The following is a 17,781-nucleotide window of genomic DNA, read 5'->3' as shown; positions in this document are numbered from 1 at the left end:
ACAGAGACCAAGTATTCAGACATGTGCGCTTTATTGGGTTGTGGTGTACACCGGAGGCTTGAAGCCTCATGCACAAACCTCTATATACCTCCATACAAGGTAGAAGCTTTGTCTTTTGCATAATGACAAACAAACTGGACCAAGTATTGTTTAAGGCTGAAAGTACAAAAACAAAACAAGTTTCAGATTACATAATTTACATATTAAGCAATACTACAGGTCTGTTGGGCAATGGACCCACCAGAGAATAAACCTTCATAGAGGCAAATAAGGTGGTGAACAAAGACATCTGGAATGACCTACACAAACACGACAATGGACATCATGTTCCTCACACATTCACACCGCCTGGAACTCTGCACTTCCTGCAGAGTTTCTCCCCATCAGGAGGCATGGTGCCAAAGCCATAGTGATGAGGGCAAATGGAAGAGGTGTTGTGGGCTCAGCACACACCAGTGTGTTGGTGTAGGCATGTGTGCAGAGCCAGTCGTTTGGAGTTATAGCAGTGTGTTTTGGGGGGGTACTGACAGTCCGTTTAGAAGCACTTCCTGTGGACAATGCTGGGCCCAGATTCATCATACTCCTGCTTGCTGATCCACATCTGCTGGAAGGTAGACAGGGAAGCCAGGATGGAGCCTCCAATCCATACAGAGTACTTCCTCTCTGGGGGAGCAATGATCTGCAGGGAGCAAGATGGAAAGGCAAATGTTAATACTTCAGTTCATTTTTATATGGAAGAAGCAGCAACAGTGTTTTCCCATTGAGAGGCAGTGGAGAGGTATGTGGAACGTCATTACACGTGAAGAGCTGTAAGTGGAGATTTACCTTGATCTTCATAGTGGTTGGTGCAAGGGCAGTGATTTCCTTCTGCATACGATCAGCGATGCCAGGGTACATGGTGGTACCACCGGACAGCACAGTGTTTGCGTACAGGTCTTTACGGATGTCCACATCACACTTCATGATGCTGTTGAAGGTAGTTTCATGGATACCGCAAGACTCCATACCTAAGAGGGTGTAAAGTTGAGTCCAAATTGTTTATTCTGATCCAATTCTTTCAATTTAAAACTACTGCCTTAAGTGACTTTATCTTGTGTTACTTACCAAGGAAAGAGGGCTGGAAGAGGGACTCTGGGCAACGGAACCTCTCATTTCCAATAGTGATGACCTGTCCGTCAGGTAGTTCATAGCTCTTCTCCAGGGAAGAAGAAGAGGCAGCAGTTCCCATTTCTTGCTCGAAGTCCAGTGCAACATAGCACAGCTTCTCCTTAATGTCACGCACAATTTCACGTTCAGCTGTGAAAACAAAAAAAAAAATATTTAGATTTTTCCAGCTCTTGCCCAGCTTTAAATAATAACTTGCTTTAATCTCAGTGTTTGTCCTCACCTGTAGTGGTGAAGCTGTAACCCCTCTCAGTCAGGATCTTCATGAGGTAGTCTGTGAGGTCCCTGCCAGCCAGATCCAACCTGAGGATGGCATGGGGCAGGGCATATCCTTCATAGATGGGCACTGTGTGGGTCACACCATCACCAGAGTCCATGACAATACCAGTGGTACGGCCAGAGGCATACAGGGACAGCACAGCCTGGATGGCCACATACATGGCAGGGGTGTTGAAGGTCTCAAACATGATCTGGAGAGAGATGGAGATAAGTCTGTGAATCAAAGTAACCTGAAGTAAACTGTATAAGTTAGTACAATCAGACCGAGAAAAGCACAGCAACATAGCCTGGTTTGAGTATAAAATCAGTAACTACAATCTTTTAGTTTGGAAATGACAGCGCTGCGACCTGTTCTACTGTTAGGTCATGCAGTCACCAGTGCTGTTAGATGCGTTGTCACTTTTTAAGTGAAATTTGAAACCAGCCGTGTCCATGCATCAACTAATAATTTCTGATGCACCACAGTGCAGAAAGATATAAACCTGAAGCATCCGCAGAGATGAAGAGATCAGCTCATGGCAGAGGAAACCTGGAAATTAAAAAGGAGTAGGAGGAAATGATAGATTGAGCAAAAGAAATGCCTAGGAAGCAACACTTTCCTGTTGTTGAGCCCTGCAGGTGAACAGAAAGTTTCCAGAATGAGGGGATTTATGAGTGTGTTGCCATTCTTACCTGGGTCATCTTTTCTCTGTTGGCCTTGGGGTTCAAGGGGGCCTCTGTGAGCAGGACTGGGTGTTCCTCAGGGGCAACTCTCAGCTCATTGTAGAAGGTGTGATGCCAGATCTTCTCCATGTCATCCCAGTTGGTAACAATACCGTGCTCAATGGGATATTTCAGGGTCAGGATTCCCCTTTTGCTCTGTGCCTCATCACCAACATAGCTGTCCTTCTGGCCCATACCAACCATCACACCCTAGGTAGCAGAGAAGCAGGATTAAAAATCAAAAACTTCAATGTAATAAATTGCAGGTCATTTGTGATTTATGGTGGATGTCATTAAAAACTGTACCTGGTGCCTGGGACGGCCAACAATGGAGGGGAACACAGCCCGGGGAGCATCATCTCCTGCAAAGCCAGCTTTGCACATACCAGATCCATTGTCAACAACGAGGGCGGCAATTTCATCTTCCATTTTCTGGAGTGAGAGAGAAAGGAGGGATAAGATGAGAGAGAAGGTTAATTAAAAAAGAAAAAAAAAGTACTCTGACATGTTGTTAGGCTAAGGGAGTCGTCCAGAGACCACAAGGTCAGTGCTTCGATCCCCGGTCCCGCCTATGTTAAAGTGTCTCTGGGCAAAATACTGAACCCCTAACAGCCCATTCCCATCCCCAGCTGGGTCGTGACGGTCCAAGCCGGTAGAAATTGGGGAGAGTTACGTCAGGAAGGACATCTGGCATAAAAACTGCCAAATCAACATGTGGACAATGTACCGCCGTGGCGACCCTGAACTCACGGGATAAGTCAAAAGGACAAAAAAAAAAAAAAAAAACTGACGGTGGTTATGCTACATCTGGCAAACATCAAGCCAGGTGAAGTTTTGCAATTATAGAGGCTGGGCACTGGATGTCGCAGTGGCGCAGGTTCCAGCCCAAATCCAGAGCTGGAAAACAAAGGCACTTTCTCACTCTGTCCGTCTATGGCCATATAAGGCAAAAGTGAGAGCCGCTTGGAGACAGCGGCAGCGCGACCCATGTGTCGGCAAACCTCAAATGACACCGACACCGGGCCACTCCCTCCACCGGGAGCATCCTAGCGAAATTAACCATCAATCAGAGACTAGCGGCTTAGGGCCATTATGGCATTGAAAGTGAATGAAACTTTCATCCTCTCTCATGGCTGTCATCAGGTGTACCGTTATACTCATGACGTGAGCAGCCCAGTTACAAGGTTATGTGATGCGCGTCAATGTAACGCTCATTCTTATCTGCAATAGACTTACAACTGTAACGTCACAACAGTTTAACATGTACAAAACACACAAACTGCGTGCAGTTACAGCCCCGTCTTTTACATTCAACCCGTGTGTATGTGTGAAATTGGAGACAGCGGATCCGGAGACACTGCCGAAGATGATGCTTACATTTTTTTTTTCCCCTTTTTTGTTAAACGCAGTCTGATTTATTAACCTGATTTAGGGACGACAACGTGCATCATCCATTAGCTAAATATAAAAGAAAGCATGCAGACACATTTCTAGCTGCATGTCCAATAGCGGCTCAAAGCAGAAAAATTAGTTTAACTAAAAATTAGTTTTTAGTTACGTGACGGAGCGAATCTAAAGTTCCACCGGCTGCTTCAACTTCACTCAAGTCGCACAGAATCCCACCACCCGAATTACACAAATGCATCGTATGTCAAAAACATTCACGATCATGCTGAAGTTGTCTTACCTGTATGAGGGAGGGTTGTCAGCGTTTACAGGACTTTGACTGAGCGCTTAACTCCCGTGGTGTTTAGTGTCTGAACTTCACTGCAATGAAAGCCAACGGACTGCAGGGTTTTATCACAGCTCGCGCTGCAGCCCCTTTCCATATAAGGAAAACTTTCCGCACGGTGCCTCCTGATTGGTTCAGCCGCATCCACTGGGTGTGGCCCCATGATAACGACTGCGCTCTGACAATACGCGGGGAGGGGGACTAGCATCGGGAATACTAACCTTTACTCCACACAGAGATCAATCTCGGGTCACTCACTGCTCAATAACACATATTTTTTGTCTTTGTTGTGATTAAGATCATAATAGTTACGAGATGCATGTCTAATACACAAGAGGGCGACAATTTATAGGGTTCATGCTTGAAAATCCATAAGTTGATGGGTGTAGGAGAAATACAAAAAATGTGTTTGTGTATTTGCTATTTGTGAGAATAATACATAAGCACATATGTATCCAATTCAGTTTAAAATTCAGTAGCTTTAATCACTGACATCTATATTGTAAAGATGCACATGCAGTATCCCTGTTACTCGACTCTAAACAACATTTGATTAAATTAAGCTATTTTGTGATGATTTAAGTGACGAGCGTAACAAAATGCAACAGGCCTGGATTGCACACACATCTGCCTTTTATACACTGAGCAAATAAACACATTTAGATTTTATTCCCCACACACTAATAGTAATAATCCCTGAAATCATCCAAATTGTCAACTAGGCTACTTACATAAACCCTAATCATCATTTGACTTAATACACCCATTGTTTTCTGTTCTGTCTTTGTGCTTTCGATGAGTCTCACAGACAAACCTCCCCATAATTCATCTAATTTAAATGCCAGGCACAAGGGAATGTGACAGGCCTGGAATGCATTCAAGACTGTGCTAATTCATCTATTGCAAGGCAAAATATTCTCGCTCATCACTGATACTCTTGGCTGGCAGTGCCAGGCCATGGGATGGTTACAGTCTCAGGGTGACAGCAGAGGGTGAAAGCGCTGTTAACGCCCTGGCTGACACGTCTGTCCCCCCCGGGCATACGAGAGTCTCACACACATGCCAGACACACACATGCAGAGTGGCCCGATGGTGACACAACACGGGGTTCAGATGAGTTATGTTTACAGTAACCATTACAGCGGCTTTAAATCTCTTTATCTCTCATCACTTGTCTGCTAATGTGTAACTTAGTGCAATGGGAACATTAACCTTGCTTGGCTCACTTACACGTAATAGACAGGTGCGTACTTTACAGTACATACCTACATTTGGTGTCAAAATAAAACCAAGAGGTCCCTTTTGTGGAATATTGAAGACACACACTGTTGACATGTAATATGGTGATAAAACACCTAAAAATGCCTCTTGCAAACCTCATGGTAAAAAGTGACCTGAGACCAAGTGGGTGGGTCGGGGTGCTGTTTTAACTCAATAAGGGCACCGGACAAACACTCATAAACTTACACCAAGAATTCTCACTGGCTCTATGGGTTCCTAATAAGGATATATGGGAGCTGGCTTACCAAAAGAGACAGGAAGGAGGTTTCATAGAGCTTCACTTCTGCAGCTGCATGCAGGAAGTGACCATCAAGCCCTACGAGCACCCACACACACACACACACACACATACACACACACACCTCCATATGTCATTAGCTATGGAACAAGTAAGGACAAAGTAGAATGAGCTGATCAGGGAATTAGCTTTTCAGTCAAGCATTATCCTGCTTCAGACAGACACTAAACACACACACACACACACACACACACACACACACACACACACACACACACACACACACACACACACACACACACACACCAAGTATAGACTCAGGGCACCAGGACATCCATCCCTTTAAGAGTTCCTTTGGATGACATCCATATAAGGAGATATTGGAGCGGGTCACATGTAGGGAAGAATGCACTGCTCAGGTCATGTGACCAGTATGAGAAAATGAATGAATCTCCCTTTTTAAGGCCTGGTTTGCATAAGTGCATGTGTGCGAGGATGTGCATGTTACTTTGCTTTGTCACTTCCAACTTGATTTCTGTGTTCTTTTTCACCTGTACATGAAGATTCATATTTTAAAAAAAGGCAACACCCTTTATTTTGTCCAATAAACATTGTCCTTACAATCAACTGCCTGACAGAAAATTCTCAATGTTTCCTCTGAACAATCATATTATACCTCAAACCATTTCAAAACTTAGCCACATGCATGACTCATGCTAAAATGCATACTAAACGCAGTCCCTCCCTGCATTGCTCACTCACACACTCAATGAAACTCAGAGTCCTGGCTCTCGGCTCGGACTAAGACCGTATATGGAAGAAGCTAGCAGGTAGATTCTGCCCACTTCCACTCATCCCTATCTCTCTCTCCCTCTCTTTTAAACAGACATTCACTCGCCACATTTCCTCTGTATCTCTTTCTCCTAAATCAATTACTCCCCTATTTATTTTCCCAGGGCAGGGACAATTATAGGAGTTCAACATAAGGTCAGTGTACATATTTGCCTATTTCCTTCTACCAGTCTTCACAGTCATTTAAGGCATCACATTCCAGCTGAGTTTCATCCACAGTGTTAAGAGGAGGTGTGTCTCCTGCGTAATTCTGCTTATGTTAGGAAGAAGGTATGTGAAACTTTTTGACATAATAGTGGATGATACTCATTTCTAAGGTCCAAGACCTTGAGAAAAGTTTCTCAAAGCCCCAAGGTGTAACTTGCATTGCTTGGGTTGGTAATCAATTTATTGCTGGAGCAAAAATATTTAGCAAGTATATAGAAGTCTATAATCACAGATAATTAACATGCACAAACCTCAGACACTGACCCTTTGATTTTTTTATATACTTTATCTTATTTACTGACCAGGCAGGATCAGCAGAAACAAGCTGTGCGCACAAACAACACTGACATATCACATTTTAAGCTGACATGACAAACAGTTGCCCATTCAGCAAATATCAATAGCTGCTAAATGCTCTACTGTGTTCACCAACACAAACAACACTATTAAAGTGGTGAGTGTAGGCCCAAAACAATAAAGGTTGTGTGCATGTGAACTGCCAGATGGGCCAAAAAAACAAAACAAAACAAACAAAAAAAAAAAACTTTGCTGAATAATAGAGCTCTAATTCAGGTTTAAAAAGTTTATGATATTTGTTGGCACATATCAACGTTAAACATTTTCTTTTCTGTTGGGAGTTAGATTAGAAGATAGATGTCTCATTCAGCTGCTTGGCCTAACTCAAAGACAGGAAAACTGATGAAACCTGATAGCCTGGCTCTGTCCAGCGGTAACAATATCCTCCTTCCAGCACCTCTAAGGTTCACTAATTGACACATTATATCTTGTTTGTTTAATCTGGATTTTGTTGACCTCTGACAGAGCCAGACGTGTCGTTTCCTCTGGTTCCAGTCCAGAGAACAGTATAATCAGAACAACGCATCACAACAGGTAACCATATAGCTGCGTAATAAACAATGTTGGCAGGTGACATGTGGCTTGTTTGCAACATCTAGCAATTCCATTTTTTGGGGAGGGCTCTGAGCCACCCGTTTGGCCCACCGCTGCTGCTATACTATATATCACTGCCGTTTTTTTACGTGACGTGGATCTACTTAAAAGTTTTGTATTGGACTGAAAGTAATAGATTTGTTTTTTACATTAAGGATTCCTTTGCTGTTTGAGGTTTTTCAGTAAGTATTAATTTTCTTTATACGGATTGATTCAGCTCTGCACGGATCTTAGGTTTAATCTTTCTGTTAAGTTAAATATATAAAAAAATCATCACAACAGTCTTCAAGTGATCTGAATTTATAAAGTTACTGAAAATAGCCTCTGAGATGTAATGGAGTAGAAGTGTAAAGTGCCTTAAAAATACAAGTGCTACAAGTATACATTTATATTCTACTCCTGTTAATGGTTAATGCAGTATATTTAACAAAATTAAATGACGCATAAAATGCATTAACTCCCTTTTTTTTTAATCCACAAAGAAAAGAAAATCTGTATAATCTCTCTCTGATAAGAATTTATGTTTACCAGAAGCTTTAATAATATATTTTTGGGTCTTTACCATCAGATCAGCATTTTAGAAGCAGATTGTAGCATGTTTACATATATACACACACATTTACACTCTATGATTTACATATTTTTATTAACAAGGAGAGAAAACTGGAGCTTTACAGTGCAACAATTATCTAAACACTAGTGCCAGATTAGATTTGATTCTTGTTTATGTGTGTCAAGCAGTCCAGCTCTTCTCCAGGTCCACCAGCTCCATGCCTTCACAGTAGGACCGTGGCCTTGACATCCTCACCTGGTTTCACAGGCAAACAACACATGATCACATAATGAAACCAGAAACCACATTTCTCCCCGTCTCTAACAACAAATGGTCAAACACTCACGGTAGGCGTCCTGTGGGAAGCCAGTTGCTGCAGAAGTGGAAAGGGAGTCCACTGAATAGGTTCCACGGGCCAGCTACAGACCGAAAGGTCACTGGCCTTACCAGAATCCAACACACCATCCCCCATACTCATCTCACTCCCCCTCCATGCATACTGGGAGCTACATAAAGGGGAACATAAAAAGGAGTAGTTTTTATCATAATGAATCGAAAGTCAAATTAATGTAAACCCAAACATCCCTTTTTGTTGATATAAAGGGTTCTATAAGGTGAAATGGCTACAAATAAAGATTAGAAAATAGCCAAAAATAGGGTTTTAATTATTAGCTTCAATTAATTATTCATTTATTTACTTATGTATTTATTTATATCAACAGTAAGTTTGTTATAGTGTATATTTATGAGAATAATTTATGTTTTAATTTATGCCTACAATTACAAATTGTATTGATCAATTGACTTTTAACATTATTGAAGTACCTTTAATTTGTCATATTTGAATTTGTATGTAGAATTGCATTAATCAATATTTGTTTTTTTAACAGTGAATAACATGATCATGAAAAGGACTTGAGAGAATGACAAGCCCACAGACAATTATCACCCTTCTCAGCTCAACAGGCCTTTGTAATCTAACCCAGGCCATTATTTTGGTTTTAAGGTTTTAACACCTTTGTTGTTGTGGTTCTGTTTTTCTGCTCTTGTTAGTGTAATTGTCAGAGGCTCGTGGTTGTTCAATGAAAAGCCACCAATGAAGTCAATGTACGTGCTCTACCTGCCCAGCTGTAAAAGTCAAGGTTAGCCACTAGGACATGAAGCGCTTTTGGCAACTAAAGATGCAAATATTTTCCCCCACTGAAACGAGAATGAACATTTCCTTTGTTACTTGCGGAGAAACACAATTTCAAGTTAGCATTTTGATTTGAGTGATGTCTATAGAGCTGATTTCTAGTTTATTACAGACCTCAAAGTAATTTTTAGCAGCCACAGCTGGTAATTAGACTAATCAGAAAAAAGCTTTTGTGAATTTTACTGCTGGGTGAACCTCTTATCCCAACCTGTTTACATAAAAAATCTTGTTTGTTTACCATTTCCCATCTTATCCACCTTAGAGAAACAACTGTATGGATGCTCTTAGCAGCCAGGTTGTATGAATTTCGCTTATTTGTTTTCACCTTGATCATAATTTTCTTACATTACTCACTCTGTTTAACGTTAATATTATTATTAAACTCCCTGGTGAAAGTAACTCATTGCATTACTTGTTATATTACTTTTCTGAACAGTTAAGATCTGAAAGACTTATATATGCGATTACAAAGTTAGTTAATTCTCAATTCTAAGCTACAAAAAATGGCTTCAGGGATAAAAAGGACAGACAAAATATTTTGCCTCCAATCACCAACATATTTTATCCAATAATAGATCAGTGTGTGTGTGTGTGTGTGTGTGCACGCACCTGTGTGGGTAGATTGTATTAATGCGTGGTCCGTGGCTGGGGCAGGTGGAAGCCAGCGATAGCGTGTCATCGTGGTAACAACAGGGGCGGTCAAGTGCCCGCAGGTGCAGTAACTCATCAGAGCGCATGAAGGCCGGATTGTCCAGAGAGTCAGCTGACCCAGCCCACGAACGCAACCAGAACCGACCTGACAGCTCGTCAAAATGATTAAACCTGCGGTAGCTGCGCAGAGCAGACGTTATATAGTTAGGTTACAACAGGCTACAGTGCACCTGCTACAGTTAGACCTGCTTTATAGTCCAACAGTTTTTTATACAGTACTGTGCAAACGTTTTTGGCCCTCAACACACTAAACCATCATGGACTTCTCAAATTCAGCCCAAACATCAGCCAGAGTCAAGAAACTATCTTTAGCAAAAAAAAAAAAAAAAAGTACTGCAAAAGATAGTAGATGTTCGTGGTGGGTCAGGTGAGCACCTTACATGACAGCCACTGTCTTTAATGTGTGTGATCGTGTGTCATTGGGCGAATTAGAGGCAACATTGTAAAGCTCTTTGGATAAAAGCGCTGTATAAGCAAACCATTAACCGTTTACCAGGGGACTGCACGGAGAACTGAGTTTAACTTATTCTGACTAAACTGGCTTCACTGAGCCCAGCATCCTCCGTCCTGGACAACAAAGCAAGTTGTCGGATGGCAGAGGTGGTAAGTATCTACAATCCTAACGCATTGTACGTAAGTACAATTTTATGTTACTTGTTCTTTACTGGACTGTTTCCATTTTTACTTTTTGAACAATTCAGAGGAAAATATACTTTTACTCCACATCTTTTATTTTAAACCTTTAGTTACTAGCTAATTTCATAATTTTCACCTTTGAGAGTTTGTTTAATAAGTCTGAATGAGACTTCAACAATTATGTTTACAACAGTATCAAATTTAATACTTTTTATAATGCACAGCTTTGTTAGTGGATTACTTTTTAGAATATCGTGGACATTATGTACTTTTGTATCTCAACTCCTGAGAATTAAGAAACTATTCCTAACACGATAGACAAAATACTATAGTTAGGCCAGCAGCCTAACCGACCTGACATGATGACAGTGAACATGCCACTGTACATATGGCAGAAGTTGTGAGGACTGTCTGTCTGAGGGCAGATATTCTGATTCAGTCAGATTTGCCTAGAGCGTCTGTGTGTGTTTTAGCAACCAGGCTGTGACACCTAGTGGACAATATTGTAATTACAGTTTTGTGTAACATTTATGTGATATAAAACAAACAAACAAAAAAACAAAACAGTTTCAGTTAGTAAATATTGTGTCTATTATTCATCATATTGTGGATTGCACACTTTGAGCAGTCATTACATGAATATATGCGTACCTGCTGCGAGTCTGATCTACTTTGGCCTGGATCAGAATGGCTCGGTAGCGTCGCACAGCAGCAAAGGCCAAAATGCTGATGACTATCACCGTGATGAGTAAGGTGGCAAGACATGCGCCCACAAGTCTGGCTCGAGTCATCCTCAAATCACACCGCTGACCCATGTACCAGAAGTCTTCTCCTACAAGGCAGCTAATGCACAAACAAAAACACCGGATGGACATGCAGACTTGAAACCAACAGTGCACGTGTTCCTCTGTGTGCGAGAACATTCTTACCGGCAAACTGGAAGTTGCCCTGGATGGTGTGTACAGATGCCGTGGTGGTGGCAGTAGTCAAAGCGGCAGATCGAAGAACAGCTGTAGTTTGCAGTTCCAAGCTGGGATATGCATTTATAACCTGATGGGCACTGCAATAACCAGTCACACACACCAGTCTGCACACCTGGAGGAAAGACATGTTAAGCGCCTGGTGTGTTTTTGTGTCCAATGTCGAAAAGCAGCTGGAACTGTAGTTCCTAGCAAACAGCGCACCTGTTGGGGATTATTACACAATTGCAGCACTGGGTACTGTTCACAGCAGCAGGACACATGTATGTGGAATTAATTTTAAATTAATTACAGCAGCAGTAATGTTCAGCATGATAACAGAACAGTGCACAAGAGTGGATAAAATAATGAACGTGTATTTCCAGCCCTACAAAGTTAAAAAAAAAAAAAAAAACAGGTTGGTTTGTTTAACACCATGTGCCGCAGCACAGTGGTATTCTGAATCTGTGCAGATGAAGATTACTACTGTTGGCCAGCAGCATTAACTCGATGGCTCATAATAGGATTGGGAGCTTAACTGAGTCAATCTAACTGACTTACGATGTTCACATGAGTTTGACTGTGACTCAGGCAATTGGGTATGCAGGTTAAGAAAGGATTTCACTCTCAGGCAAATATAACCCACCGCTGACTTGGCTTGGCTGTAACTTTTTTGTGCTTTTATTAGAAGGCTGACAGCTAAGAGATGACAAGGAATGAGAGGAGAGAGGTAGAGAACGCCAGCAAACCTCTGCAGCTGAGCTCATCCTACAACCTTTGATCACCAGGGCGAGATGGGCTGCTTGACCCAGACTTACCTCCCAGTGTGACGTTGGTGATCTTGGACGATCTGAAGCTCCTCGCCTCGCGAACAGCCTGCCCTAGTCCTGTTCGTTCCAGCAGTGAGGTGGGTCCCGTCATGCTGAGCCACTGCAGAGCCCCGACAGTTTCAAACTTCACCAGGATCTGCACGGCGTGGCCACTGCAACAACAGCAGAAGACTGGATTAACCTTCAGTACGCATCTGGTGTTCTAAAAGATAAAACTTTGTCTTGTTATAAAGGAATCCTCAAAGCACCTCTTACCAACTGGATGTAAAAAAAAAAAAAGCAATCTGTTATTTGCAAGATAAAGATTTTTAACTCTCAAGTTCTGAGTGAGATCGTGAAGCAGATGGAATATTTTTCATTCAGACAGTTCAGACTCAGACTTCAGAACAAGTGCTACATTAAACCTGTTTGAATGATGTTTCAAACATCAAAAGATCTTTATTTCTGGAAGATGGTTTCATTATGACTTTAGTTTAACTTCTGTCATTTCTGCCAGACAAACCAGTCCACTGGATGACATATTTCTTTATTTCAAAACTAACAAACATGGCCCCCGCATGTTCCAAATCCCTTTCTTGGACCACACATCAATTCACATCAATTTGGACAATATTTATGTCAAACCACATGTTTTGGAATAAAGAAGCATGTCTAGCTGATGTGTCATTAATAGGCAAACAAGCTCATCCAGACTGCAGGCTGACAAGTGACCAAACATAAGTAGAGAAGATTCAATGTTTGAGTCATCGTCTGTGCGGTGATTGTGGATAACTTGGTAAAAAAACTGAAGCCACCCTTTAAGAGAGCTGCAAACAGGACTAGCTATTTTCTATTTTCTCTTTTTTTTTTCTCACCTGCTCCAGACTGCCAACAGCCTGCTGAACCCTGGGGCTTTCTGTAAGTATGGCTCCACCTTTGAAAAAAAGGAAGTAAGAACTTTGCAAAAGTTACTAAATATACATCGATCAGGCATAACATTATGACCACCTGTTCAATTAAGTGCAATAAAAACTACAACCACCTCCTCTTATAACGACTTCACTGCCCACTTTGACCTTAGTGATAAACACATAGTAGGATTATCACCTTTCTGACAGTTTCAACCCAAAAACAGAGAAATTATAAACAGAGCCACTGTACTGGATTGCATTAAACTGCAAAGGGGGTCATAATGTTATGCCTAATGGGTGTAGTAAGTCCAGATTCATTGTATAATAACAGGTTAATGATGCATGCATGTATGTCAGTTTACATAATCCCTAACCCAGGCAGCAGTGTCTTCTTCCAGTCCTGCATCCAACGCTGATCTCGACTCTTCTACAATTATCTGCAGCAGCAACTCGATCGACTCCACTGGACAGAACAAGCGAACAAATTTAATTACAACGCGTCTGGACATTGAACTTGGATATTTAATTACAACACAGTAACACACAAACACCACCTCTAATAGCTGCAGGCTGGTCAGGCACAATGTAAAACCTGGGTGTCTGACTAGTCGTGGAGCCCAAAGCGGGTGCAGAGGTTAAAGCAGAGGGTGTAAGGTCCAAATAGCTCTCCTGGCTTGGATGTGGGGTTGGCCAGGATGGAGGTTGGGGTCCAGCTGTAGTAGTGTGTGCCGTTGTGCTACTGGGTAACCACTGCCAGGACTCATCCTCATCCACTACCTCTACCGGTGTATTCACTTCTGAATTGGATTTTGCCGATGTCACGAGAGAAAGCAGAGAAATCTGCGTGGTAGCAATATAGTTATGGGGCTGTTTATACGTTGCAGGAATTGTAGCAGAAGTCTGCAATGGCAGGTGTGTCCACGTGAGAGAAGATGTAGATTCGGTTGTGGGTGTTTCAAAGGGAACAGGCATGGTTTTGGGGTCGATGAGGGGTGTGTGCGCAGCAGACTCCATGGTGGGGGAGGTAAAAGGCAGGGAGATCCGAGTCGGCTGTAAACTACCAGAAAATGTAATGTGTGTTTGAAGCTTGTATGAAGGTGTAGTGGAATGTATGAGCACGGTGGGGGCCAAAGGAGGAAGAGAGGTCTGTGGATTTGTTGATGACTTTTTATGTGCACGAGTATCAGTGGGAGGCAGCGTGTCTGTTTTAGCAGTAGTTCCTGTGTCTGCTGACTTGCGGACTACATCTCCCAACGTCTGCGTTGCTCTGGGTGCAGAAGATAGACTTGTGAATCTTGATGTTCGGTCATCAACTTCAGTAAAGCCAGACAAAGAGGAGACAGCGTTACCTGTGTGTGCATTAATTCCGTTTGTTTGTGTATTGTGTGTTGGTGTTTGTGTGACAGGGGTGGATGTGGCGAGGCCCTCTGTAATTTGTGGAGGATTCGTCTGACCCTGTGTAGAAGAAGTGGTAGTGTGATGCTTCATCGTGCTGTCAAACGGATGAGAGGACTCAAACGCAGCAGTGTGACTGGTAACTTGTGATGTGGTGGATCCAAACGAGTCAGTTCGATTTGAGGTTGGATGAAATGATGCTGCAGCCACCGTGCTAACAGCAGTGTGAAGCTCTGTGATGTGCGTGGTAGGTAATTGACTCCTGCTGGGCCCCAGTGAGGATGTTGTTGATGCAGCAGCTTCAGTATCAGTGTGTAGACTGTTGGAGGCATCCTGCGGACGTTCAGTGAGCGATTTCAAAGGTTCGGAGGTGACAGCAGAGGTCAGATCAGACTTAAGAGTGTCTGTGCTTTCCTGGCCTCTCCAGGAATGTGCTTGATGCTCTTCACTAACAGCTTCGCCATGTGTGTTAAACATGGGACCTCTTTCCCAGTTTGTCCGGGAATGCAGCTCGGGGGGAGAAGAGGTGAAAGGTGGGATGCTGAAGGTGGACACAGTGGGTGGAGCTTGTGTGGTTGCATGTCTGTCTGCATATTTATGTGTGTGGGTTACTGCATATTTGTGTTTTTCTGTGCCCCATGTGGTGTTGGAGTCACTAGCATCTATCGGCACCATCTGGGTGCGATGGAGCTTGTGGCCGAAGTTTGTTTCCGTGTTTGATGGGTCTGTACTGAGTGTGTGCTGTGTGTGAAAATAGGGGTGTGTTCCCTCTCTGGCCGATATGGGACTATCAGTGAGGTGAGTAGCTCCAGATGTATCCACTCCATTGTGTTGTCCTTCCTCAGGAAGAGGGAGGGTTTCCCTATCGGTTTTCCCAGCTACAGAGAGTCCCTGCAGGGGTGAGGTGGGGTGTAGCCCCTGTGTCGGTGAGGAGGGACCAGACAGAGACAAGGTCCTAGCACTCCGCTGCAATCCTTGGTAAAGAGGACCTTTGACCCGGTCTTTCCCTCTCAGCACTTCTTGACTTACAGGAGTCATCCTTGTAAAGCTGGTCCCTGTCTTAGACCAACCTACGAGGCCTCGTTCCAGATGGCGGGTTGTGCGGTCCTCCGAGGAATTCCTCTCATCTTCCTGGACTGGGTCACCAGGAACCAACACAAAAACAGAGAGAGACACATTGAGGACAGACACAGTGGAAACCATAACAACGTAACATCTCTCTCTCACACACACCACAGTGAGTGTGATGAGATTTTTCCAACGGACAGATTTATAGCTCACAGCACATTTTGAACAATACATTTCCAGCTTACATTTCCACAGTTACACGCCGTGCAGTCAGCGTAACCACCGCTTTCTTCTTCTACTGTAAACAAACAACAATGTTTGGAGCAAAGGCAGCTCTAACACAAGTCTGATCCCAATGTTATAACGATTATTAGATCAGACTCTTGTCATCAGGGTCAAGAGCAGCCAAGTGCTTCCTATGACTCAATAAAACTGGGTAACTAAGCAAAAGGGTCCTCACCAAAATACCACAGCTGAATTGTTCCTGGGAAGTGTTGAGTGCCTGTCCAAGTGAGGATGGCTTTGTTTCTGGCACAGCTGGGGAGGAGAACCGTCTTACCAATCTCCAAGACCAGATCCTGATCTTCCTGCGTCCAAACGCAGCGCACAGTTATGTTCAACCCACCTCCCAAGTGTTCTACCTTTACCAATACCTTTCCACCCAAAGGGACATCTATCAGCCAAGTACACAGTGAAAGGTTTTCATCGGACTGCTGCTTTGTGTAGTTGAGCCCGTTGGTTTCATTAAAGATTCTAGGTAGGGTGAGGTTGATGTGACCAGCAGGCTTTGGGTCCAGGCTGACATTTCCTCCACAGCGATGGTGCCACAAAGCCCAGGTTTTATCTGAGGAAAGAAAAAACAAAATGACGGTAAAAGACGGTAAACCACTTTGGCTCCGATCCCCTGACATTTGTGGGAGTCTTAAATAAAACTCACTAATTATTCAGACATTATACTCTGTATATTGAGGCAAAGGTGAAATTTTGAATAGGATAATTACTAAACATAGCGGATAATATGATCCATGACAATTTTAACTAAAATGTTCGCGTGGTCCATTACAAATTTCACTGATACTAAAAGAATTAGAAATGAGGACAGTTAAACATAATATGCACGTACGAACACTGACTCCAGCGGTTGCGAGATTTTCTTACCTGTTGTGATAATAAAAAGCAACAGACAGACGTGGAGCTGCATTTCCAATCCTGAGACATTTCAGTGTCGGGAAGCCTATTAATCCTAAATCCATACAGATCATCGACATTTACAGGATCTGTGCGTTACGATGGGAGTTGGCAAAGCGAAAATGATCTCCAGTTTTCCTGCGGCCAGTCCCCACCAAACGGAGAGGCGTCAGAAACATTCCTTCTCCATCATTTCCTTGCAGCGGAAGCCGCACTCCTGTCAGCGGCGCAGCGCCGCGCAGTCACCTAAATTAGATCCACGTGTGTCAGACACGGTGTCCTGTGATGTTGGATGGACAGAGACGGCGGGGGAGAGGTTTTTACGCCGCCCCCCGAGCTCGTCCGTGTTTGATTCCATGGCCATTTCCAAAGATTAGAGGAAGGAATCCAGCTGGTTTTTACCCACTGCGTTTGCGCTCCACGGGAAACTTGCACCACAGGAGGAATGAAGACATGAGAAAGCGGCGGCGGTTCGTTGGCACTCTCACATGCACATACCAATGTGTGTTACACAAATCTGGGGATCTTTTTCTGTGTGGTGTATAGGGACCACCAGATGACATTTGTCAGCGGAGTGCAGTGGGTGGGAGGGATTGTGGACCTGGATGAGGGTGTTTTGGTTGACCCCTGTGTAGGGAGTTAGACCTTTGAACCTGATGGGAGCAGCTCCTGTAAGCCTGCTGCACTTTGAGTCATCCTGAGGGGTTTTACTGAGCCTGCTGATAGCCCTCTCAGGAGGGCATTTCAAAAGTTGAGACAAGATATGAACAGTGCCTGCACGAGGAGTTTGGCTGCATATTTAGAAAGGTACAGTCTAGTCTTTGTGATCTTGTGGAGGGTAATCAATGCCCGAGAGATGGAAGAGATGTGGTCAGTAAAGCTCAGTTGGTCGTTAATGATAACCCAGATTCCTGGTTGATTTTGTAGGTACAGTCACCGAAGATCCTAAG

At 43.3% G+C, this 17,781-nt stretch overlaps 2 protein-coding genes across 3 annotated transcripts; both read right to left on the bottom strand.

Moving 5' to 3' along the window:
* Nucleotides 1-12: 12 nt before the first annotated feature.
* Nucleotides 13-3,984, bottom strand: actb1 (actin, beta 1). The gene is made up of 7 exons (XM_067499260.1): nucleotides 3,833-3,984; nucleotides 2,452-2,577; nucleotides 2,116-2,355; nucleotides 1,388-1,634; nucleotides 1,105-1,296; nucleotides 826-1,007; nucleotides 13-679 (listed from the first exon to the last, which is right to left on the bottom strand). The coding sequence occupies exons 2-7, from the start codon at nucleotides 2,572-2,574 to the stop codon at nucleotides 536-538; spliced, it is 1,128 nt and encodes a 375-aa protein (XP_067355361.1). The 5' UTR covers nucleotides 2,575-2,577; nucleotides 3,833-3,984; the 3' UTR covers nucleotides 13-535.
* Nucleotides 3,985-8,035: 4,051 nt separating this feature from the next.
* On the bottom strand, nucleotides 8,036-17,235 carry si:ch211-14k19.8 (mucin-4). 2 transcript variants are annotated; one of them, XM_067499254.1, is made up of 11 exons: nucleotides 16,802-17,235; nucleotides 16,104-16,487; nucleotides 13,735-15,711; nucleotides 13,555-13,643; nucleotides 13,145-13,203; nucleotides 12,279-12,442; nucleotides 11,431-11,596; nucleotides 11,153-11,344; nucleotides 9,764-9,985; nucleotides 8,306-8,465; nucleotides 8,036-8,214 (listed from the first exon to the last, which is right to left on the bottom strand). In XM_067499254.1, the coding sequence occupies exons 1-11, from the start codon at nucleotides 16,842-16,844 to the stop codon at nucleotides 8,140-8,142; spliced, it is 3,531 nt and encodes a 1,176-aa protein (XP_067355355.1). In that variant the 5' UTR covers nucleotides 16,845-17,235; the 3' UTR covers nucleotides 8,036-8,139. The 2 variants fall into 2 exon arrangements, with proteins under 2 accessions (XP_067355355.1, XP_067355356.1); XM_067499255.1 differs by lacking the exon at nucleotides 16,802-17,235 and adding an exon at nucleotides 15,889-15,941 and having other exon boundaries at nucleotides 16,104-16,240.
* Between the last annotated feature and the right edge of the window lie 546 nt (nucleotides 17,236-17,781).

This window comes from Channa argus, chromosome 3 (assembly GCF_033026475.1).
Source record: "Channa argus isolate prfri chromosome 3, Channa argus male v1.0, whole genome shotgun sequence".
Classification (NCBI taxonomy): Eukaryota; Metazoa; Chordata; class Actinopteri; order Anabantiformes; family Channidae; genus Channa; species Channa argus.
Note: the sequence above shows the minus strand (reverse complement) of the source record. Positions and strands in the feature narration are given on the sequence as shown.

What these genes read in the sequence shown, in the direction of transcription:
- actb1 (XM_067499260.1), bottom strand. Translation starts at nt 2,574, where the DNA reads ATGGAAGATGAAATTGCCGCCCTCGTTGTTGACAATGGATCTGGTATG. An exon ending in TTGGCCGTCCCAGGCACCAG is followed by an intron (nt 2,356 to 2,451) that starts GTACAGTTTTTA and finishes TCTGCTACCTAG; the next exon opens with GGTGTGATGGTTGGTATGGG. An exon ending in ACAGAGAAAAGATGACCCAG is followed by an intron (nt 1,635 to 2,115) that starts GTAAGAATGGCA and finishes ATCTCTCTCCAG; the next exon opens with ATCATGTTTGAGACCTTCAA.
- si:ch211-14k19.8 (XM_067499254.1), bottom strand. Translation starts at nt 16,844, where the DNA reads ATGCAGCTCCACGTCTGTCTGTTGCTTTTTATTATCACAACAG. An exon ending in GCTTTTTATTATCACAACAG is followed by an intron (nt 16,488 to 16,801) that starts GTAAGAAAATCT and finishes TTCTTTCCTCAG; the next exon opens with ATAAAACCTGGGCTTTGTGG. An exon ending in CACCAACGTCACACTGGGAG is followed by an intron (nt 11,597 to 12,278) that starts GTAAGTCTGGGT and finishes TCTTTCCTCCAG; the next exon opens with GTGTGCAGACTGGTGTGTGT.